At 39.2% G+C, this 25,667-nt stretch overlaps 1 protein-coding gene across 1 annotated transcript; it reads left to right on the top strand.

Annotated features, from left to right (window-relative positions):
• The first annotated feature begins 274 nt into the window (after nucleotides 1-274).
• LOC149316864 (sodium-dependent neutral amino acid transporter B(0)AT1-like) lies at nucleotides 275-25,667 on the top strand. Its single transcript, XM_089518774.1, has 13 exons — nucleotides 275-429; nucleotides 2,184-2,230; nucleotides 5,207-5,347; nucleotides 7,458-7,595; nucleotides 12,574-12,755; nucleotides 15,363-15,473; nucleotides 16,335-16,447; nucleotides 17,398-17,526; nucleotides 17,921-18,077; nucleotides 19,925-20,129; nucleotides 21,046-21,205; nucleotides 21,884-22,046; nucleotides 25,340-25,667. The coding sequence occupies exons 3-13, from the start codon at nucleotides 5,215-5,217 to the stop codon at nucleotides 25,550-25,552; spliced, it is 1,704 nt and encodes a 567-aa protein (XP_089374900.1). The 5' UTR covers nucleotides 275-429; nucleotides 2,184-2,230; nucleotides 5,207-5,214; the 3' UTR covers nucleotides 25,553-25,667.

Genomic DNA, 25,667 nt, shown 5'->3' with positions numbered 1-25,667 from the left:
AAAACACTTATTTAGGGATTTCCACTTCCCTCCTGCTGTTTTCATTGCATTTCAGATGTTTCCATTTTTGCTTCAGAAAAGGAGTTGATTAAAATGTAGTCATACATTTTCATTTGGGGCCCAAATGACTTCAAAGTTTAAAATACTGAATGTTTTGTATAGTTGGTATATTTATTAACATGATGTGTAAAGCTTGGGTCCCACCACTATGAAATTGTTCTTTGGTCTCCAAATTTCTAGCATTCCAGATAATGAATAATTGAAGATCATTCATGCCCAAAATTCCTGTATTTGTTGTGTTTGCATTTTTTTTTGTAACTTTGTATGCCTCTTTTCTTTGGATGCCTAAGCTGTATTTCTAAAAGTTCAACAGACATTTTAAGTTATCTCAGTGCTAAAAAATTGGTGACTGAAAGTGACTGAAATTTGGTGAGTGAAAGAAAATTTCAATGGGTGGGGGAAGAATTGTTATTTAGTTTGGGCAATGCCTTCATTTTGACCGCAGTAGCTAAACTCTGATCTAAGCATTCATTATGTAACCATAAATATATATTCCTGGTTATTCCTGGAAGCCCTTTCCTCACAGGTTCATTCTAGTAAGTGAAATAATCCAACATTATTTTCAGTGTGCACCTTTCTATGTATACTGTTGGTCTTCATTATGGGGCAAATTTGGTGACCTAAACTTTCATTTTTAAATATTGTTTTAAAAGTGTTTTAAAAGTGATCACAGTAATTATGGCTTTCTGTGCCTCAGATTTCAACTTTGAGAGTGATGTTGTCTTAGCGTGGTTATTTGAGGAAATATGATTTGTGCAGTCCGCCCTCCTTATTGGTGGACTTGCCATCCATGGATTTAACCATGTGCAGATCGCAAGCCCCTGCTTTAGTTAATGGTGGTGCATGCATGCAACCATGGTAGTGGGTGCATTCGCACTGCACCACCATTACTTTTAATGGGACTTGACGGTTGCCATAATGGAGGACCTCCAAACTGGGACAAATGTAGGACCAGGTTTGAAAATGTAGGACTTTTAAAAAAAATTACCTGGCTAGGAAATTAAAAAAAAAGTCCTACATTTTCAAACCCTGTCCTCCTCCTCCCGGCTTCAGAGGATGCCTAGGCCGGCTCCCTAGCTGGGAGGAGGAACGGGGGCCGCTTGAAATTGCGGCGATCGCCGTGGTTCCAGCAGCCTCTTCCTCCTCCCGGCTTCGGAGGACGCCTAGGCCGGCTCCCAAGCCAGGAGGAGGAATGGGGGCCGCTTGGAATCGCGGCAATTGCCGCGGTTCCAGCAGCCTCTTCCTCCTCCCCGGCCTCGCGGAGGCCTTGGAGGACCCCGCGATTGCGGAGCCGCCTCCAAGGCCTTGCTGTGGCCTGGGAGGGAGCGTCTCTGCGGCCGAAGCTCCGACCGCGGAGACCGCTCCCAGGCCTCAGCGAGGCCTTGGAGGACCCTGCGGCGCACAGAGGTGACCGCGGGTGGTGCCGTCCCGGTCTGGGCGCCAAACCGGACCGGGACCGGGACAGCACCGCCCAAACCGGGATTGTCCCGCCTACAGGCATCCCTAGACTTGAGCATGAATAGATTTTTGTATCTGTGGGGGTAAGGCTAGAACAGATCTAATACAGTGGTCTGACTGTATCTCCCATTTTACAGGAGAGATGTACAGATGTTCTTCTGGTAGTCTCTTCTAGTAAACAGGGTATCTGGTCTATGAGTTTTATCAGATGAGCCCTGTTCTTGCAGCAATCACACTGGGAATTTTTTTTAACCATACCGTATTCAGAACATCAATATTGCATGACTTCAGAACTGTACAACTGGGGCTACTGACATCATGTTCTCTTCCCTTTAACCCTGCCTTCCTGCCTCGTGCCTCATTTTAGTATATTTATTTACTTATTTATATTATAACACATCAAAATAGTCAAAGAGTTCCTGATCAAACATTGGCCAGAATGGTGACTGCAGTTAAGAAATAAGAAGAAGACTAGGAATGAGGAACATTTCACTCCTTGGCACTTGCCATATTGACAGCTCATGAGCTTTCCCTTTCAATGAAAGAGGATGCAAAGGTTGGGGGACACAGCGCCTATGGTCAGAGACCACAACCACCTTTTTCCAGGCGTAATCATGATTTAAAAGCCACATGTAGTAATGTCGTATGTGTATACTGACTTTTAGATCTTTAGGTCATGTGGAACAACCCAGCAACATCGGTATTCTGAATTGTAAGTAACTACACCTGAGACTAAATATATTCAAGGTATAGTTTTTAAAAATGTAGATTGCTTCATCTGGGAAGAGAGCAGCACAACAGGGGGAATCATCATTCACTGATCCATTAATGCACCATAACTCTAAAAAATTATTTTTAAATGGAAAGGAGCATTTTTGGTTCCAGCTTGTCTTGGAACTAAAAAGAAACCAATTTGAGGGAGGGAGTAAATGTTGCAGCTGGTGTTGGAAAATACATCAGGCCAAGAAAAATATGATTGTTTTTTTAAAATAAAAAAACCCCAAACCATAATAACAAACACCACAGCCACCTGACACATTTGCCCTGTCTGGAGGAGCCCATTACTACATTAGTTCATCTGTTTGTGGAGTTTATCGCACTGCGTTCTGAGACCGTTCTCATCACGTGATGAGAACGGAACGCATTTGAGTATACCGCACAGTATGTGTTCCAATCGGGTTCTCAGAACGCTTAAATGCGTTCCAAATGTGTTCCAGGAGGGTACAGATATGAATGTGTTCCCAGAGAGCTGGAACGGGATGAGAACGTTCCAACAGAGGTGTGTGCGGTATTCTTATGTGTTCTCAAATCCGTTCTCGCATTCCTCCGTCTCCTGATTGGCTGAAAGAATGACAGGCAGGGAGGGAGGCAGGCAGGCGAGCGACTGCAGTGAGGGAAGCTGTGTGTGTGTGAGGGGGGAAAGAAGGAGGGAGGGAAGGGAGGAAAGTTGGGACAAGTGAGAGAAGAGGAAAGAAGGGAAAGAGAGAGAAAGAGAGAGGGAAACAGGGGGGCCAGAGCAGAGATCAAGAGGGAGAGGGTCTGGCTGCTTCTGCGGGGGGCCTCTAGTGTCATGTCCAGCGGGGCTCCTGTGCTGGCAGCCTGCAGGAGGCAAGGATGGCAGGAATGCCCAGGACCTTCTCCTCCTTCCCTCCAGGAAGGAACCCACAAAAGCTCCTCTGTTTGGAGCAACACACAAAAGCAAGCAAACAACTCCCAGAATTCCATAGCAAAGAGCCAGACAAGAATTAAAGCGGGGAGGGAAGCTCACAGGCCCCACCTGGAATATTGTGTCCAGTTCTGGGCACCACAATTCAAAAAGGAGCGTGTCCAAAGGAGGGCGACTAAAATGGTGAAAGGTCTGGAAACCATGCCCTACAAGGAACGACTTAGGGAGCTGGGGATGTTTAGCCTGGAGAAGAGAAGATTAAGAGGTGATATGATAGCCCTGTTTAAATATTTGAAGGGATGTCACATTGATGAGGGAGCAAGCTTGTTTTCTGCTGCTCCAGAGACTAGGACCCGGAGCAATGGATGCAAACTCCAGGAAAAGAGATCCCACTTCAATATTAGGAGGAACTTCCTGAGAGTAAGGGCTGTTCGACAGTGGAACACACTCTTTCCTCAGAGTGTAGTGGAGTCTCCTTCCTTGGAGGTCTTTAAGCAGAGGCTGGATGGCCATCTGTTGGGGATGCTTTGATTGTGATTTCCTGCATGGCAGAATGGGGTTGGACTGGATGGCCCTTGTGGTCTCTTCCAACTCTATGTTTCTATGATTCTATGAAGGCACACATTACATGCGCACACACACAGGAGGCAAAAGGCTGACAAGCAGCCAAAATGGGGAATTGGGATGACAGCAGAGGACTCTTCTTTTCTAACCGGTTTAAAGAGCTGCTATGGCTGCCGGGGCTCTGCCCTTGGCCCAGTCCCCTCCCTGGCAACTTGCTTTTCTTCGGCTTGAAGAGACCTGCATGGAGCTCCTCCTTCTTCCCAGCCTTGCAAAGGAGGTTTGGGATGTAACTTGCAAGGCTCATCTCTCCTCATTTCTCTTTCTCCCTGCCTTCCTCCCGATCCCTCCTTCTTCCCTCCCTTCCCTCCCTCCTCCTTTCCCCCCTCTCTCTCTCACACACACCCCTTCCCTCACTGCAGTCGCTCGCCTGCTTGCTTTCCTGCCTCCCTGCCTGTCATTCTTTCAGCCAATCAGGAGACGGAGGCGGCCTTGGTGGAATATGTTCTCGGAACGGTTTCAGGAATCGCTGTGCGGTAAAATGCAGTTCTGATCACGGTCTGATCACGTTCTAGTTTACTAATGCAGTAATATCTGTTCCAGGAAAGTTCTCATCACGTGATGATAGGAACGTTCTCAGAACGCAGTGCGATAATCTCCTATGACAACAATAGACAGGCGAGGATGTGTTCCAGTCTACCCAGCTAGACAGTTTAAATGCAAGCTGATCTGCAAATTTTCTTTTGTCAATAGAGTTCTGATTCTTCCAACCACCCTACCCCCTCAGATAGTCCTGAGATGCCATCTTCCTTGAATAGTTAGTTAACAAATGCAATAAGCAATGGTATTTCATTATTATTATTTTTTAAAATGAGATGTCTAAGAGCATTATAGGTCTTTTGGAGAAAACCAATGGATTTTTCTTCAGTCTTTGCTCTGCATTTCTTCTGCTTTTATTCTCTTTCTCCCCTAATTTCATTCTTAGTACAGTCGGCATCCACAGTTTGAAAATGTTCAAAAAAAAAGTATAAATTTCAAATATCAAACCTTGATGTTCCATTTTTTATAAGGGACACCATTTTGCCATGTCATTATATTTAACGGGACTTGAGCATCCACGGATTTTGTTATCCACGGGGGATCTTGGAACCAAACCCCAGCGTATAACAAGGGTCCACTGCATAAAGATATAACATTTTCAGGCTTTCATTTTGAAAGCCAGATGTAATTGGAGGGGAGGGTGAGGTGTAGTTTGTGGTATTTCTAATTTGCTTATTTGTAAAATAACTTTTAAAATATATATAATTCAGAACTGGGTTTGCAGCAGTTGCTTTTGTATTTCTCTCTCTCTCTCTCTCTCTCTCTCTCTCTCTTTTTACTACTAAGCCATTCTTATGTTCATTAGCTTCCAATTTTCCTTTTGTACAAAAACAAATCCATTTTTGGATTCCACTCCTACAGGAGCATTTATGATCCCTTTCCTCATATTGCTTGTCCTGGAAGGCATCCCATTGCTTCACCTTGAATTTGCCATAGGACAAAGGCTCAGAAAATGTAGCATCGGAGTCTGGACTTCTGTCCATCCAACCTTGAAGGGAGTAGGTAAGTTCAATATGTGTGTGTGTGTGTGTGTGTGTGTATGATAACAGAGTAACAAACTAACAGGATTTGGTCCATTTTAGGATACATATACTGTATAAAAATAATGTAGTTTTACACCGCTTTAACTGCCTTAGCTTTGTTCTACAGAATCCTGAGATTTGTAGTTTTATGAGATAACAGCACTTTTGGGCAGAGGCTACAGACCTTGCAGAACTACAGATCCCAGGATTTTATAGGATGGAGCTACACCACTTAAATCAATGTCAAACTGCATTATTTCTACAGGATAGATGTATCCTAAGACTGCATCTGTGTCAAACAGATATAACAACTACCATTCCACACACAGAGAAATATAATAAGCAACCATCAATTTCCTAGCTGATTCCAGAAGCAATAGAATTAATATTTGAAGCATCCTTTCATCAGTTTTTAAATATTTACATTTCATACATTTGCCTCCTTCTCCTTCAACTGATCCTTCTCAACATGTATTCGTTTTGGAAGCTTCAGTCTTTCTGGACTATTAAGTAATTTTACAAATAAGAAATAATGGCATTTATTGTAGCATGATAGAATTCTATATTTTGAAATCACTGAAAGAGTGAGCTGGATTCATGATTGGCTGTGAGGTTTTCTTAATGCTTTATGTGTCACTGACACAAGTCTGTTCCCCAAGCTCCTTTGTAGGACTGATAGGCAAGACAATGACTGATAAATATCAATGCACTCAGAAGAACCTCAGAGGGTAAAACTGTGGCACAACTAGAACTGTGGTACCATTATTTGATTAAATAGGGATTATGTAGGTCATAATCCAGATCAGGAATACTATGATAACAATAAATTAACAGTTATGCAAAATCTGTGTGAAGAGGAGTTATGCCAACGTTCTCAGAGGGCAAGAAGAGTTATCTGAAATGATGTTAAAGTGGTAACAATCTGGTGGAGGTCAGGGTGTCTAAACTTGCACGCACAAGCTAAGACCAGGGCCTAAACTACAGGTTGTGTTAAATTTGAGTTCCCTCCCTCTTTCTTTCTGTTTGCCTGCCTTTCTCTGTCTGTTTTTCTTTCTGTTGAATGACAAAAGCCTCAGTCCAGATCAAGACTGGCATTTACAAATGCAAGAGATTTAAATCTCTTCTTCTGCAACATGGTGCCAATAAAGGGTTGTCTTAACCCTCCCCATTTTAAATAGCCACTGGCACTGGGAAATACTGACAAATCTTCCGCTTGAGCGTGTTACCAATATTTTAGAAAGCCAGGAAAGCATTTTCATTCTAACTAGAAACTCAATAAAATGATTCATTGGTCTTAAAAAGCAGTGTCTGCCACAAAGGTCATCTAGAATAAGTACTGATCTGTACAATATGTTCTGCTTCACAATATGTCACTTGCTTAGATCTTTTTTAAAAAGGCTTTTTAAAAAACAAAATCAGAAGAATAGTGCTAAGGGCATCTATACGTGTAGAGATTGCACTCCTACAGTCTTTTCCAATCTGGTGACCTCCAGATGTGCTGGGACTACAATTCCCATAAACACCGGTCACATCTGGAGGAAACTGCTTTGGAAAGACTGCATTACTCTTTCATTCTCCTGAAAAAGGCGGACTTTCTGCAATAGGCAAAATGACGGAAATAGCTCTGTGAACGCATGCAGACATGGGTGGCAGCATTATTTCAATAAGGCACAGTGATTCCATGCTAAGTACCTAATGTAGAAGCAAAATAACAGATAAAGCAGGAGAGCTTCAACCATGGACTATAAAACTAAATACATTTGGCTAGCTGTCATGTGTTTATATATTATGTGCTCATAGAAAGTGGTGAAAAATGAAGCTGGTTCTTTCTTAGATTGGGATTGAGATTAAATGTGCAATACACACTGCTGAAGATGCAATCTGAGGCCTCGAATCATTTCTTTGTTTAGAAAACTGCTTGATATTTACTTGAAGTATTGAGGAAGGAATGGGGCACATCTTTCTTTCCTTCTTTCTCTTGGTAGCTCACTCTGTTCTTCTATAGATTTATCATAGCTGCAATTATTTAAATGATGAAAAGTAAGATTTCTCTGAAATTTCTCCCCCCCCCCCCCCCCCCGTTGCATTAGGTTTAGCAGCAATGCTTGTCTCTTTCTTTGTGGGATTATACTATAATACTATTATTGCCTGGGTGATGTGGTATTTCTTCAACTCGTTCCAAGAGCCGCTACCCTGGAGTGTATGCCCTCTCAATGAAAGCAAAACAGGTATGGACCATGGCATGAATTGCTAATAATAATTAACATTCCATCATTTCCTGATAATAGTGACCTTTGAATTCTCTCTCAAGGGAGACTTCTTATACTGTTATTAGCAACTGTGTACCCACATTTAATTAAACTCTGTTGTTCTTTAGAAGACTTTTGGGTTAGTTTTTTCTCGGGAGTTAGCTATGTTAGTCAGTTGCAGCAAAACAAGTGAGGAGTCCTATCGTTCCTTAATTAAATTTATTATGGCATACACTTCTATAATAGCCAGTGTGGTGTGGTGCTTTGAGCGTTGGACTATGGCTTTGGAGAACAGGGTTTGAATTCCTGCTTAGCCATGAAAATCCTCTCTGTGCCCTTGGGCAAGTCATACTCTCTCAGCCTCAGAGGAAGTCCAATGCAAATCCTCTTTGAGCAAATCTTGCCAAGAAAACCCTGTCATAGGTTCGCCATAAGTCAGAAATTACTTGAAAGCACACAATAACAACACAACTATGATGTTTCTACGGATAATAGTCTACGTGATCAGATGCATGATGTGTTATACAGAATTTCAGGTGTGTATGGAGTGCGCATGGGTTGTTTTTTTTTTTTTATAGATAGGGAATTCAAAGTAAAATAAATACAAAAAATGCAGACAGTGACAGCAGTGTATTGGCCAGTGTTGTTAATGTAACAATGTTTTGGCTAGTGTTAATAATGAAAATGTCACCCTATTGTTTAGTGTTAATGTACATTGGCCAATATTAACAATAGCATTGTGACTGTAAGCACTTTCTGCATTTCATTTCACCACTGACCTCAGTCCTACTTCCCATTCCCAGTGTAAATCATGAGTTATTTATTTATATGCAATATTCTACAAAACACTTAATGCATCTGATAAAATTGACTGTCAACCATAAAAGCTCATGCCATAATAGATTTGTCTTGGAGTCAGTTTTGCTTTTAGCATGCTGGGCTCAATGCTGTTCTTAAATATGATGGCTGATCTAAAACCCCAGCAAGAATGAAACACAACACTTTTCATGTTTTTGTATATTTCAGTTTCACTTTGAAAATGTATGGCACTTTCAGTATTATTTATTGTGTGACCTACAAGATCAAAAGGCAAGCTAGAAATTAATCATATTGTTGTGCTTTATTAAACCTGAATGGTTTAAATAAAACCCTGTCTATATGTTTGTTTTTAAATAGAGTTACAGCTTCAATTAAATCCTTTAAAAATATATTTATTAGACAACTAAAAATAAACTTACAAATACACACTATTTTTAAAATCTTTAAAAAAAATACAGAGAAATACACACCTACATAACAAAAATGGGGGAAAAAATCTAAAACATCTATAACAATTCTCACACTAAAAAAAATGAAAAACAAACAAGGCAATAACAATAAAGAAAACAAACATGCAAAATATGGAAACAGTGGCTTCTAGTATACTGTATCTGACTGTGGTTCATTTTACTAATCTAACTCCTTTAAATTTGTTTTAAAATAAATATTTAATTTATTAATATATAATTATTTAAAAGAACCTCAAAAACCATATTGCTACACCATCAAGCTGTATAAAAAGTTAAAAACAAAAATAAAACCTCCATATATATGTCCCTTTTTTAAAAACCTAAGTTTATAGTGGAACTTCCTTTATTTTTCATATAATTAACCAACATCTTCAATTCTTTCTTAAAGTACAGTAACCCCAAGTTTTCTCATGAATCAACAAATTTAACTAAGGATCTGTACAGATGGGCCGTTTAGTACGTCCTGGCAATGTACTAGGGTTGCCCAGGAGCGTCCTTTTTAGACGCTCCCTAACCCTAGTACGTCACCAGGATGTCTACATGGGCGCTGCCATTTTGATGTGATAGCCGCGTTGCATCCAAACGGCCCCTTTCTCCCCTGGCTGTGGCTCCCGGGGTGTCCTGGGGCATGAAAAGCGCCGTATTGGGGTGTTTGGGCTGCCACTGTACGTGGTGCAAAGGGGTGGCTGCAGCCCGCCCTAAATTGGCGGTCTGCATCCCGCCTAAGGCCCCATACAGACAAGCCAAAATAAAGCTGCTTCAGATCACTTTGGAGGTATGCTGTTTAAAGATGCATGCGTCCTAAGAGGCCAGAAGCTGTGCCAAAACCACGCTCCAGTCCTAAGGACTGGAATGCAGCTTTGGTGCAGCTTCCGGATTCTTAGGACACATGCATCATTTACTCCAAAGTGACTAGAAGCAGCTTTATTTTGGCCTGTCTGTATGGGGCCTCTGTTCCAAAATACACTGCAGAAATAATCCAGTTTGAGACCACTTTCACTGCCTTGGATCAATGCTAGGGATTTCTGGGACCTGTAGTTTTGTGAGATGTTTAGCCTTCTCTATCAGAGACTTCTACTGCCACAATAAACTACAGTTCCCAGGATTCCCTAGCGCTGAGCCAGGGCAGTGAAAGTGGACTCAAACTGGATTATTTCTGCAATATGTTTTGGACCTTACTCATTTCTGCAAAGCCATACAGTTTTAACAGCCAGCCTTCTCTCGAAGGAGTTGTTGTCTCCATTTTTGAACATAAATCATTCTGGCTGCTGTTGTCATATATTGCAATAGTCTTCTCCAGCTGTTCATCTAAAAATACTAACAAAAATATTTCAGGTTCCAACTTAACTTTGATTTGAAGACTATCCTCCAGCAATGAATGGATCTGTGTCCAAAGGTTTTTTGCTCTTCCACATAGGAAATATATATAAATATATATATATATATATATATATAATTCTTTCTCTTAACATTTCCAGTGCAAATCTGAAGAACCTTTATACATTTTGGAAATTTTCTCTGGGGTTAAATACCAATGATACATCATTTTATTAAAAAAAATTAATATCATAACTCAAAGTAAATTTCAACTTTTTTCCACATTCTTTCCCATTATTCTGGAATGATGTATATTATGACCTACATTTTGTGCCCATTTAATCGTACATTCTTTTAGCCATTCTTCTTCCATCTCCATTTTCAGTAACATCTTTTACATTTTTGAGATCAATTCATCATCAATAGCACACAAATGATTTTAAAAATCCAAATTTGAGTTCCCAAAGCCTATTATCTTCATATCTATTTTAAATCTTTTCATTGTCTATAGAAAAACCAGTTGGTATTTATACTTTGTAAATTCAGTTTTTCTTAAACTTAAAGATATATTGACCATTACTATAGATTAACAAACCTTCATATTTCAACCATTTATCATGGCATTTTAAGTTCTCTGTTAAATAGTGCTTCATGCTATGAAACCCAAAGAGGTATTTTAGAATACATTCTACTTGTTATTGCATCCAAATTCTTAACATTATAGAAAAGCATAGCACCCAAATCTTAAATCAAAACCTTCTGATTGCAAAAGTGTTTTGTTTTCTAAAGTTATCCATTCTTTTAGCCAAACCAGACAAGATGCATAAAAATACAATTTCAAATCAAATAGTCCCAAACCTCTTCTTTGCGCTTCCTCTTGAAAAACCTTAACTCTTGTTCTAGCTTTCTTCCCTTGCCAAATAAAACATGAAATGCCTCTTTGCCATTGTTTAAATGGTACATCATTTATCAAAATGGGAATTGTCTGAAATTAAACAAAAATCTTTTTAGGCAAAACATTCCTTTTTATAACAGAAATCCTTCCCAAGAGTGATAGCTTGAGTCTATTCCATTTCTCTAAATCTTATTTAACCTGATTCATATTTTAAAGTAGTTATTTAAAATAGTTTTGTAATGCTATTAGTCAAAGTGATTCCTAAATATTTTAATTTCCAATGTAAAGCTTGTCTTTTCCACCAAAAGATTTTTATCCTCTTTTGCTAAATTTTTTAACATTGTTGTTTTTTCTCTGTATATTTTTAAACTAGCAACTTCTCTATATTCTTCATATTCTTTTAACATTTGTAGCAATTGGTCTACTCCCCTCAAGGGATTTTGTAAAGTCAGCTACAAAGGCTCTGATCTTAAATTGTGATTTTTTTAGTTCCCTAATTACTCTCATCAAAACCTCCAAAGTCAACATACATAACAATGTGTAATAGTGGACATCCTTGACATGTACCTCTTTGTATATCAAGCAGTAAAGGCTTATCACCATTTATCAAACTTAGGCCACTTGAGGCTTGTAGATTGCATTAGTCCAAGTAATAAAATGCTCACTAGGGCCAATCTTTTCCATCAAAGCTATCATAAACAACCAGTTGACATTATCAAAGACCTTTTCCACATCCAAATTATCGAAATGCTCCCCTTCATTATGGTTGTATGGATATAAAATATCCAACACACATCTTGTGTTGTCTTGTTGTATTTGTCTTTTGGGTAAGAAGCCGTGTTGATCTACATGTATCCCTTCTTCCAAAGCCTTTTTCAGCCTAAATCTGAGTTAATAAGTTCATTATAATAATTTGGTAAAAAAATTTTACTGATTGAAAAAGCATCTCAAATTAATGGAGCAAAATCTTAGCCATTGTTAATTGTTCATAGCACACACACACACACACACACACACACAACTTGCCAGGCATCATCTTTTTAGTTGCCTTTCCTATTGATTTAATGGGAGGGGGAAATATTACTTCTAAGAAATGCTTTATTTTATATGGCACCATTTAAAAACAAAGAAAACATGTTTTTTTCCTTCAGAAACGATGCTGATAACTTGATTGCTTGAAAGGATTTATCCAATTAAATGATATCCTGTGTTTAATATAAGTACACCTGAACATGACTGAATTTTTCATAATCCATTTTTATCCTATTTTTGAAATTCCCATACTTTCTGGTTTATTTATTTTCCAAAGAAGAGTTCTGGCCCAGGCTGCTTGATGTTGTCCTGAGTGAGTCCTGTTGAAATTTATGGAAGATGTGAAAGAATACTAGGGTGTTCATTTTGATACACTGAGGAATGCCCCATTGGATTGCACCATTATTTGTTTCTTTAATTTCAGATTTTGTAGACGAATGTGCAAGGAGTTCTCCTGTTGATTATTTCTGGTACAGGAAGACATTAAACATCTCCACTTCTATTGACGATTCTGGAACTGTGCAGTGGTGGCTTCTCTTGAGTCTAGTTTGTGCCTGGGGAGTGCTGTATGTTTGCACAATCAGAGGCATTGAAACAACAGGAAAGGTACTTGCCATTCTAGGGTGAATGGAAAACATAGTATGGGCAAAGAAGGACAAAAAACAACTTGCTGGATTTTAGAAGGCCACAACTTTGGATACAACTGGAGGGTCTTGGATTAATATGAGACTGTGGATCCAGCCATTAGGTGATCTGACTGTTGTCTGATGAAATCCCTTTCCTGCAGTATAGCAGCTTGGTGGGTGAAACCATGGGATGACAAGAAAGGAGGATTCTATGTGGGTGCAATTCATTGCATGGTTTCCCTAAATTAGAAGTGAAGCCAGTCCAGCATCCTCCAAACAGGGCATGTCCCTGGCAGCTTTGAACCCTAAGTCCCATGAAGAGTTCCCCAGAATGGGGATGATGGGCGTGCAGGCCCTGTACTCCTCCAAACTGAATCCTGCCCATACCAAAACTGCCCAAGGTTATGAAAAGAAAAGAACAGATAGTATATGGACAAAGGGAATGCCAAGACAGCTGGAACCAGACTCCAAGTGGGGAGTCAAGGGAACAGTTTGAAACTTCCCAGGAAGACCAGAAAGAAAGAAATGATCTCCCATATCCCACTCACAGGGTCCTGACTGGCTGGATGCTCATAAAATGATACAGTGGGACTCCATGGCTCCCTATGCAGAAGTTGGTGTTCTGACATAGAAAGATAGTGGCCTCCAGACTTCTTTTCCTCCTAGGCCACAAAATTGGACCTAGGTCATGGTTGGATCCTGCCTTTGTCTCTTCTCCAGAATATCTATATGCTTGGAAAGGTTTTTCTTTAAAAGCCTTTGCAGATGGGGGTGGTGGTGGTGGTGGCATTAATACTTTGGAGCTGGGAATGAGAGTTATGGATTAAAAAAAATTAAAGACATCTGAGGAAACTGGCTGCCACTTCTCCTGTGCAAATCTTCCCTTTCCTGACCACAAAATTCATTTTAGTGAGTAAATATAAAGATGAAAATCCCATGGTTCCCACAAAAATGCTGACCTTGGTTGAAATAGAACTCACGGACTCTATGTGGGACCTATAGGTTGCAGAGAATATGCAGTCCTTGGTGCTGCTAGAAAGCTTGTATTGATAGGTAAAGCTGATTTAGAAATAGTTGTTTGTAAGTACAGTGGGCCCTTGCTATCCATGGGGGATCTGTTCGGCGGAGATTCCTATATTAGTATTGCAGTATGGTGGCTGCATCAACATCATCTATATAATCTAATTTCACCAAGCATCTATGCAGTAAAATGAAAGTAGGGATGGGGTTAATTGATGTGGTTCTTTCCTATACTACATCATGTACTTGATCCACATGACTTTTGTTTCAAGTGGTATCTGTCAGATGGGGAACACAGCATGCAGGAGTGGCTCGCGCACATCACAGTCACAATGGATTAATCTGTAATTGTGGATTAATAAGTACAAAGTACTTTGCACACTTGAAAGCAATGTATTGGGATGGGCAGCTGCAATGGCATTTACCCCAGGACACTCTGGGTGAAATGAACTGCCAAAAATATATAAAACAACAACACAGACACAGACACACACACACACACACACACACCACCCATTCATCAGTGGCTGGAAGTCCACATCTGGTTTTGAAAATTGGTATTTTTAAAATTATTAAACAGTGAGGATATTTATGAGTTGAATTGCTGTTCATGGAGGTTTCCCAGGGTTGCAATTCACCCCCTTCTTTTTTGACTAGAGAAAAGAAAGAAAGAAAGAAAGAATACTGTTTAGGAGTCTGGAGAGGCTGAGGACCACAAAACAGCCTTTGGTGGCCACATGCTGCCCATCTCTGCACTATAGGAATGCTAAAGGTTGTGTGTACACTTTTTACACCTAGCGTTGCCCTCCTCTGTGCAGTTTTTCAGTGAAACTAATTTGTGTGTGTTGACTGCCTTCAAGCAGGCCTATAAATTAGACTTCTCCAAGACAACCTGTCCGCAGTTACCTTAATTTGCCTTACATTGTGGTGGTAGTTTATATAATGCCATCAATAAGCATGACACTTCCCAAAGTAACCAACAAAGAAAAAATAAAATCAGTTTAATCCTCTAATGAACTACCTAACACTATAAACTGCTTAGGGAGTGCTTAAGTGTAATGATAAGTGGTATAGAAATGTACATGCTGTTGCTATATTTCTAACTAAGTTTCAGTGATGTGGAAGACAACATTTGATTTATTTCAAGACTTCTGTTACATCTTTTGAAAGAAGTTCTTCTGTGTCAATTTCTGTATTGTAAAAACAGTTCCCAAACATATTTTTGTTAGGAAGGAATTCCACCACTGAAATGGCTCTGTAGCTAGGTCTCCCCAGTCTTGATTGATTTTGGTGGTAGGTTTCCTTGCAAGCAGGTCCCCTGTAGTAGACGCAAAGGCTAGGTAAGTCCATAGAAGGAGAAACAGAAGGAAAGGGAGAAATAAAGGTAACAAAGGCCAAAGACAATTAACATTCAAAATCCACAAAACAGTGATACTGAATCAGCCAACCAAAATGCACAAAATACATGATAGAACCTTTCAAAGCTCCACTTAAGATACATACAATGTTTCTTCAAAGAGAAGCATTCGATGGTAGATGCTCAGTTGTATGCCTTCTCCCCCTCCAGGCAGTGTATGTAACATCGACACTTCCTTATGTTGTGCTCACCATTTTCTTGATCCGTGGCTTGACACTGAAAGGCTCTGTCAATGGAATCGTATATCTCTTCACACCTGATGTAAGTATTACATGGATTTTTTGGTGTTTCACTGAAATAGCATAACTGAACATTAGTGGTGCTAACACAAGAATAGAAATGCAGATTTCCAGCATGGTTTACATTGCTTATATTCTGAATTTCATTAAATAGTCCCCACAATGGTTTAGATCTGATGTGTTTGCATTGTGGAAGAGTGCTGACTCCTCCCTCCCCACTCTGCAGAGGGTTTAATGCAGGGATGGAAATGCGTAGCCTTCCTGGTGTTGTTGAACTGCATCTTCAGTCATCCTTCATCATATGGTACCCAGATGATAGCAGACTTTTAAAACAATATCTGGAGGGCTACTGATTCAACAGTTGGTCAGGGACATGAAAAGACCATTGGTGTTAAATCCTGCACTGTGAAGTCCTTGCCCCCACATATGCTGTGGCTTTTCAATGCGAACAAATTGTTTGCAAAATAAGGAGCATGGGAGGACTTGTAGTAAAAAAAGAAAAGCTCTCAGATTTTGGAAGGCTGTTAACAATCATGGGCTAGATGGGCCAATACTAATACTCTGACCTGATAAAAGTTAGTTTTATAGTGCCAAACATTTGCTGGATGACTTACACACACATCCTCTTCCTTGCCTAACTATCTAGCTTTCCCACTTGCCTGCACCTTATTGCCTACCTTCTGCTTTATGAATTGAACCTTTGAGCCACTGGAATAAGGTGGTTCTAGTTTGAAATACAGTATACCCCTATTCAGACTGTGTTAAATGGAGAATATTTCATGCTCATAGCCATCATATCTGTTAATCTTTGCTTTCAGTCCATTCAAACTGTAAAATTACTATTCCATCATCTCCTTAAAGCTTTATTATTTCTCTTTTACAGGTTAATGAATTAGCTAACCCGACCACCTGGCTAGATGCTGGAGCGCAAGTATTCTTTTCTTTCTCCCTTGCCTTTGGAGGCCTCATCTCATTCTCTAGTTACAATTCAATTCAGTAAGTTCACATTATGAACTGAAAAGATGAGATGTTAGACATAATAGTAATACCTTTCTTGATATTAACCCCCCACCCCACCCCAAAAGTATTCTGTATTCATCAACTTTAAGAATATAACTTTTCTTGAGAAATGGGAGAAATAAAACAGCACAGTTCAAAATGGGGATGGGGGCTTAAAAATTATTTATCACCAAAGGTTCCAAATGTTGCTGTCTATAGCACAAGATTTGTTATGCAAGACTTAGAAGAGTTTTCCCTTCTTTTTGGGGGGCAACCTGGATAATTAGCAGTGGCATATATCTCTGTGCATCTCCTTCCCACATGTGAATAGAATGCTTATCATGTTGTTCTCAGTACCCAATGTCATCTTGTAATTGTGTAACTTTCACGTAAATATGAATCTAATATTGGTAATATATATACTGTATAATGCACAGTTATTTGTTTATATGCCTTTAAGTCACCTGTCATGTCTATCCCTGAGCCTTTTGCCTGAGCCTACTGGAAAGGGCAAGATTCCACCTCTTCACTCCTTGCTGAGTTAATTGAGTGCAGTCTACCTTTGCACTTTGAACTCAGTTTGTGACAATGGAAGTAAGTGGATGGCAGAAGGGAAAGTGTGGGGAGGAGGGAGAAACTGGGACATTTTAACAGCAGCTGAAAAGGTGGAATGGAACTGGGAGATGATTCATCAGCTCTGTCTTTGCCAAATCGGGACATTTGGAGGATATGCAATTCGACCTTTCTTCCAAGGATGGCTTAACTTAGCACTCCAGCACCATTCATTTAAACACCGCAGTGAATTACATAAAGCTGAGAGATGGTATCAGGTCTAATCCTCAGACCCCACTTTTACATTCTAACTGATATATGTATACAAGCATGCGTGAAAAATTACAGGGACAATGTTCTGCATTCACCAGTGGTTTCTCTGTTTTGGTTTGCAGCAATAATTGTGAGAAAGATGCTTTGATTATCTCAGTAATCAATGGCCTCACATCCATTTACGCAGCCACTGTCATATACACAATCATTGGATTCAGGGCAACAGAGCAATATGATAGTTGTTTTGAACAGTAAGTCGTTGTCTTGTCTTCTAGTCAATCTGTTCTTGATCTTTGTGGATTTTCCTTCTTAATATTATCAACAAATCATGCAATAATAAATGTGATAGCCTTTAACATTCAAACAAGACTTTTGTTTAGTTTTGGTTTTGCTGCAACAGACTAAGACATTTGAAAGTTGAGACCATCGTAATTTAAGTGATTAGTAAATCCATTGCTCTTATAATCAAACCATATAGTATTTGTGTATGGCACAGACATAGTAAAAGAGAGAGTCTCAGGTTGACAGCAGGCATGCAATGTCCACAACATTTTCCATACTTTTTAATTATAATGGTAAAACATAGGTACTTTGTGTAATGAAACTAGCGAGGCTTTGACTGTTCTTTTCCTTTCCATTTTGCAGAAATATCCTCACACTTACAAATGCTTTTGATTTACCAGAAGGCAATGTAACCCAGGATAATTTTGAAGAAATGCAAGCTTGGTACAACATGACATATCCAGCAGCTTTTGCAAGCCTTAAGTTTCAGACTTGTGACTTGGATTCATTTTTAAGTAGTGTAAGGTGACAACATGTACATAATATGGTAGACTGAAAGCAAGATTATAATACAGGATTGATATTACTAACAACCATATTACAAGGAGAAACAGTGTTGAGGATGCTTGGAATTTATTTGCACAACTGACTGGTTGCGATTTATTCTTGTATTGTTTGGCCCAGAGATTTATTACACTGCATTACATTTTATTTCTGTGACTGCACCTGTATTACATAATTAATTCAGTTTGATATCACTAATTGCCATGGCTCAGTGCTGTGGAATTCTGGGATGTGTAATTTTGTGAGATATTTAGGATTCCCCATCAGAGAGCTCTGATGCCACAACAAACTACAAATCCCAGTATTCCATAGGAAGGAGCCATGACAGTTGAAGCAGTGTCAAACTGCATTAATTCTGCAGTGTAGCAGCAGCCTATGGGTGACCAGATGTCCTCCTTTTCCCATGACATGTCCTCCATTTCAATCTTCTGTCCATGAGGAATTTCAAAGTGTCATCCATTTTGAGCATGACTAAGAAGCATGAATTTACTTTTTTAAAGTGTAAATTAACTTTACTTCTGATAAAACAACAAAGCTATTTACTTTTATATTAACACACACACACACACATATATATATGAATTTACTTTTACATTAGTGTTTTTAGCTTTTATTTCATCATGCCCTACATTTTTCTTGAATGTCCTACATTTTAAGATGTCTTGTTCTCCTTTGTGGCTATAACATCTGGTCACCCTGTCTCTGCCTCTCAACTACCAGTTAACCTTTGGATGCTTGGATTTCATGAAGCTTCCTATCCTTTGACATTTTCTGACCCAGTGCAAATGTAGCACAAATAGCCCTGTGTCTCTCTACTCTGATCTCTGTACCATGAATTCTATAACCTTTCCCTGTTTTCCCTAACAGTGCTGACACTGGCACTGTTAACTGGGATCTGAAGTAACAGTTTGAATTTAGTTAGGCAAAATGCAAAGAGGATTTGAAATAAAAAATTATTAAGGTTGTTGTCAGTATATAAGACATCAGTGGTAGAGGGCAATGCAAAAAACAGGGGACATTGTGCCAGAAAGGAGAAGCATTCAGGAAAACAGAATATGATCTGTGATCCACTCTTGATGTGTTTCTACTCATAATAATTGTCTCCATGATGTCTGCTCTCCTTGTGTTTTTTGAGTCCTCCGTCTCCTAAGTACAATTATAAGAAATGGAGTTATTGTACTAACAAAACTAAGTGTGATGTTCATTGGCCACAGCTTGCTGTAACATGTCCATTCTGTATTTACAAATATAATATTGGTTATTATTATTAACAACAACAACAACAACAACAACAACAACAACAATAATAATAATAATAATAAATGCAGGCGTACGTATGTACAGTGGCATCAGTATATACAACGTACATAAGAAACGTAGATTGATCAAGACCACATAGGAAAGGAAAGGAGGGTTTTGAGGTGAGATGCTTTGGGGAAACTTGGAAACACAGCTTGAAGGCAAGAGCACTTCTCTGTTCTTAATATTCTAAATATGTTAAATTGGTTTTTAAGACAAGCTTCTCACCACATTTTGTTACAGTAAATTTTATACCTAAATTAAATATTGTATGAAGAGGGCCTTTCTGTGTGTGTCCCAAACCACTGACAGGAAACTTTGTTTTGTGGTCTCAGAGTTGAGTATAATGAATAAGAGGCAGACAGTCTGTCTCTCTGTCTGAGTGTACGTGTTAGAAAGTCCCATAAGTGAAATAATAATAATTAACTAAGGCCTTCAGTGCCCTAACAAATATATTATGAAAAGATTTATAGTTTACAGTTGTTTGTCTCTTATATTATGCAGGGTGTGGAAGGAACAGGCTTAGCATTTATTGTCTTCACCGAGGCTATTACCAAAATGCCTGTCTCACCATTGTGGTCCATCCTCTTCTTTATCATGCTGTTTTGCTTGGGTTTGTCATCTATGTTTGGAAATATGGAAGGAGTTATGGTACCTCTGCAGGAGCTCCAAATTATACCCAAAAAATGGCCTAAGGAACTTGTCACAGGTTTGTTGAAAATGGTTGTGTAATTAAGGCAGGGCAGCAGAGGGACCTGCCCTTGGTACAACTTGGATGAGATTGCAAAATAGTTACCGCAGACCAAGAGATATATAGACAGTTACTTTAAAAAAATGTAAAATGATTTATTTTCAGTATAGGGTAATAAAGTCTAATTTCAAGCGAAAACAACAGGTAAATAAAATAAAACCAGCAACTTACTCAGAGGCTTAGAGAAGGCAGTAGAGCTTGCAAAGAGAAATTGCGGCAAGTCCTCATTGGTCTTGCACCTACAGCTAAACACAATAAAGTATCTCCTGCTACAAGATACTGCCAGTGGAGGAGGCAAAAAACATAAGTGACAGAATAGCAAGGAGATTTCTTTTTGTTTCATTTTGCACAGGAACTTCTCTGAGCTGGACCTGCCTGAGTACTTACAATTTTGAAATTTCAACAGTGCCTTTACAAATCCATTACCATTCCTAACATGCCTTTTTCCAGTTCCTAGGGGAAGAGAGATTAAATCTGATGCCTTGCCTGGGCATAGACATAACATGTCATTGATTGAATGCTCCCACTCTCAATTGTGACTAACTAGTTTGATATTTGATGTGTTGCCAACATTTCATACTTGTTCTTCCTGATTTACAATTTGTTTACAAAAAGCTAGCCACAATGGTCTGTTTCAGCATAAAAAGAAAAATACAAGGAGAGGAAAGAAAGAATCTGATTTATTTTAGCATGATATTTTATGTATTTCAATCCATATTTTCAGATGCTTTGATGAAGTACAAACATTTGAGGAAGTGGATTGAAATCCACAAAAGCTCATGGCAAAAATAAAAAAGTCAGTCTTAGCGATGCTCTTTTTTTTTTTTTTTTTACATTTTATTTAGAATTATATAACTTTGCTTTTTATTCATAGGCCTCATTTGTGTGGTGTCTTTCTTGGTTGCCATCATTTTTGTGTTGAGGTCTGGAAACTACTGGCTGGCTTTGTTTGATAATTTTGCTGGATCCATTCCTTTGCTAATAATTGCCTTCTGTGAGATGTTTTCAGTTGTCTACATATATGGGATAGACCGGTAAGATGTCAATGTCATTTGTTTGCCTCCCTACATTCATATCTTACTTCTAGCTGCGGTTTTCCTATCCGTGGGATCTGAAATACAAAGATGTTCCTTCTGGCCCGTTTTGTGGGGCTGTTTTAAGAATCACAAAGTTTTCCCTAAATTTTTTATATGAATACTAGTAGCTATTTATTCTAACTAGTAAATCTGTATGCAGAATTTACAGAGGTACAAAGTACTGAATGGTTATGATACACCTTATATGCCTACCTATCATGTTTAGATTTCCAGGTATTAGTCATTATCTTCATCGCACACCCATGTATCTGACTGAGAATATTTGAATGGCAATAAATCATCCATCTCCTTACAGTTTTATCTTGGTTGGAACCTGTTAGCATCTGTTGTCATGTCAAAAGATCTACTGCCTTACTTTACATCTATTGCTAGTTCATATATGCATGTACATGAATTGGTTTTGCTGCACTTGAACCAGCATCTGGATGTGTTGATAGATTTTACTAAAAAACAGTTACATTTGATATATTTGGAGTAGATTTAATTATGTTTGTAATAGCCATTTATAATATGTAATAGCCATAAGGCAATATGTAATAGCCATAAGACAATTTATGTCTGAGTTGGCCCTCAATCTAGAGTACTCTCCCTTAACATTTGTTCTGTCTTTTCCAGATTTAACAATGATATTAAGTTCATGATTGGGCACAAACCCAATATTTTCTGGCAGGTGACCTGGAGATTTATTAGTCCCCTCATCATGTTAGTTATCTTCCTGTTTTACTTTGTGGTGGAAGTGAGGGAAAAACTAGAATATATCACCTGGGACCCTGATTATGTAAGTAGACCTGGTCAAAGAACCACTCCCTAAATCATTTTGTAAGCTTCTCTTTTCTCATTTTCTGCCCTTTCTTGCCCAATTTGGCACCATTCCTCCCTCTGGTCTATTTGCTAAAGATCCTGTTTGGGCAGATAAGTAAAACAAATTGCTTAGCCTTAGGGAAACTGATCAGTTGTTTTAATGTGGCTGCTAATTGAAGGTAAATGCTGGGTGCATATGCTTTGCAAGGTAACTTAATTCTCTTTGAGGGTGCTATTACTCAGGATCCTTAGTCATTTCTACATACTACAACAATACTCTACCTTTACTCCACCCTGGGATCTGGCATTGCAGGAATTTAAATAAAATTAGCTAGGAGATATGTAGCAGCATGTGAAGAACTTAAAAGTACAGTATAGTTCATCTATATGTCAAAGCTGCTATATTCATCTAAGGCTGTAGAGTGAAGTCTATGAAAGCTCATGCTGTCAATTTCTTTATTTCAGTTAGTCTCAAAGGTGCTACAAGATCTCTCTACACATTAAAAAATAGTGTTAAAGTACATGCCTTGCACACAGAAATCCCCAAGTTCAGTCAGTGACTTCTTCAGTTAAAAGGATCAAGTGACAGATAGAGATCTCTTTGGGCTCATTCCCACTGGCAGAATAACAGGGTTGTGATTCCGATCCACTCCATGTCTGTAACCAATTTCAAAAGATCCGTCATTCTCACTATAAAATGGGATCTTTTTTATGCCACTTGAATTGGTTTTGGGTTTTTTGTCCCCATTTTTGCTGCTTCAAGCCAAAGGTGGGGGAAGCCGGCGATGGAGTACAAGCCAGCCGGGGGAGAGAGCCAAGACTGGGGACAGCTAGCGGGCACTGGGGAAGCCAAACAGGGAAGCCAAGTGGGGAAGGAAGAAAGGCACCAGGGGGATGCAGGAGGAGGATGAAGGGGAGGACAATAGTTGTCTTAAAAAATAAAATAAAATATAGAATATGCAATTGGTTGATTTTGCAACTACTTGCCTTGCAAATGGTTACAAAATCAAACAATTGCATATTCTATCAATCACATATTCTATCAATTTAATTTAAAAAACATGAGTACACAGGCAGCACTGCAAGGGGGGAAATGGTGGATCTATCAAAACGTCACCCCTCTGCCATTTGACCCTACTTGCCTTGGAAGTAGTTGCAAAAATCAAACAATCGCATATTCTAGCAATTTAATTTTTTTAAAAAAAGCATGAGTACACAGGCAATGCTGCAAGGGGGGAAATAGTGGGTCTCTCAAAATGTCACCCCTCTGCCATTTGTCTCTCCCCTCAGAAAGAATCGATTTTGATTTGGAGTTCCCACTGTTAGGAATCGCATCAGAACTGATTTTTCTCAAAAGAACTGCTACCGAAAAAGCCTAGCATTGAGGATCAGAATCTATTTCCAGTGGGAACATATACCCCGAATTAGGATTCGTAGCTTATCGTACTGGGAACTACCCCTTTCTAAGAGACTGGGGCATTGGACAGGACAGATTTGGCACAGCATAAACCAGCTTCTTATGTTCAGTGAATGATCCATTGTGATCATACATGTGTTTAGTGAATGATTCGCTTTGGAAAATGACTGGTAGAAACTAAATAAAAAAAACTTTCTTTAGTTTTTTGTGGGGGTTTCAGGCTATGTGGCCATGTTCTAGAAGAGTTTCTTTCTGAAATTTCGCCAGCATCTGTGGCTGGCATCTTCAGAGAATGCCACAGATGCTGGCGAAACGTCAGGAAGAAACTCTTCTAGAACATGGCCACATAGCCTGAAACCCCCACAAAAAACTAAGGATGCTGGCCATGAAAGCCTTCAAAACTTTCTTTCTTTCTTTCTTTCTTTCTTTCTTCCTTTCTTTCTTTCTTTTTTGAAAATAATTTTGAAAATCTTTTTGAAAATTTGCTTCATCCAAATCAGTAAAATCATCAACATTATTCCAGGCAATGCTGAGTACATTTCCTGGCTTTCTATATTTATTTTGCCATCTTGCATACTCTGCTATAGTACATATATATTTTTCCATCAAAGAAGACTTCTCATATCAGTTTAAATGCCAGTGTGACCACCTGATCTTCTGCAGTGGAATCCCTATTTGTTTCAGAGGTTTCTGGGGCAGGTTGTAGGACAAACAGACACTCATTTCATATGATGCAGTTGCCAAGTCTGTTGGATATCTCCATTTCTTTGAGAATGAACCTTGAAAAGAATCCTAAAAATATCTATCACTTTCCTATGTCAGTAAGCAGGCAAGCTGTCTTATGCTGAAACATCTTCACCATTGCCACCTTGATCAAGGAGGAATTCTTGGGTTCTTTTTCAAAGAATCTCAAGGCCATCTCACTCTCACTCACTCAATGTTCAATTGAGTCTAGATTTTAGAATACTCTGTTGTTGTGGTATTTGTGTGCCTTTAAGTCATTTCCAACTTATGACAATCCTAAAATGTAAAGCCAGTGTGGTGTAGTGGTTTGGGTGTTGGACTAGGACACTGGGAATCCAGGGTTGGAATCCCTGCTCAGTCATGGAAACCTACTTGGGGACCTTGGGCAAGTCATGCTTTCTCAGCATCAGAGGAAGGCAAGGGCAACCCCTCTCTGGATACATTCTGCCAAGAAAACCCTGTGATTGGGTTGTCTTAGGGTCACTAGAATCAGGAATGACTTGAAAACACATGACAACAATGAGGTGAACTTATTATGGGGTTCTCTTGATAAAATTTGTTTAGAGGGGGTTTATCGTTGCCTTCCTCTGAGACAGGGGACGTTATCAGACAAGGGAAATTAGAAATATAATCCAGTGGCAATCTGAATGTAATCATGGGGTATAATGTTATTGCGTGATAGTCTACCACACGTAAATTTGGACCATGGGAAGTCAGTCTGAGCGCAATCATGGGGTTTAACGTTATTGTGTGATAGACTACCAGACACACATTCGGGCAATGGCATGCTATTTTCGGGCAATGGGAAGCCAGTTCAAATGCAATTCGCATTCATGTAGATTCGCTGAACTAGCAAATTCACGTAAATGCATTCTGGCCCCACTTTCTTTTCATTCGAAATTAAGAGAAATTCCTCATGTGTGATAAAGTCCTAAGAGACTGTGACTTGCCCAACGTCACCCAATGGGCTTCTATGACTGAGTGGAGATTCAAAACTTGGCCTTTGAGAATTCTGATTCAACACTCAAACCACTACACCACTATAGCTGTTCTCTGTATCTATTCCTAACCTTACTGCATGGCTGAAATCTGTCTCTTTTCTTCCACAGGAACTATTTCCCAAATCAAAAACTTCATCATACCCTGACTGGGTTTATGTCATCGTTGTCATCCTTGCGGGAGTACCCAGCCTGATTATCCCTGGGTTTGCCATCTACAAAGGCATCAAAAATTCTGTGAAGAGAAATGATCCCGGGCGGCAGGATCTGGTTAATGCCGTATCAGAAATGTCAATAAATGGAGAACTGAGGAATAAGGTGTAATTAACTCTCCTGAGGAAAAGACTTTCATTGAGAGACTCTAAACTATTGAAAGACAGTTAGCAATCTCATATTCTATATGGGACTGACATATGTACTTAATCCAGCTGTTTCTGGA

This window comes from Sceloporus occidentalis, unplaced genomic scaffold (assembly GCF_023333645.1).
Source record: "Sceloporus occidentalis isolate IW3139 unplaced genomic scaffold, rSceOcc1.0.p SCAF_3, whole genome shotgun sequence".
Classification (NCBI taxonomy): Eukaryota; Metazoa; Chordata; class Lepidosauria; order Squamata; family Phrynosomatidae; genus Sceloporus; species Sceloporus occidentalis.
The sequence above is the reverse complement of the archived record's forward strand: the minus strand, read 5'-3'. Positions and strand labels throughout refer to the sequence as shown.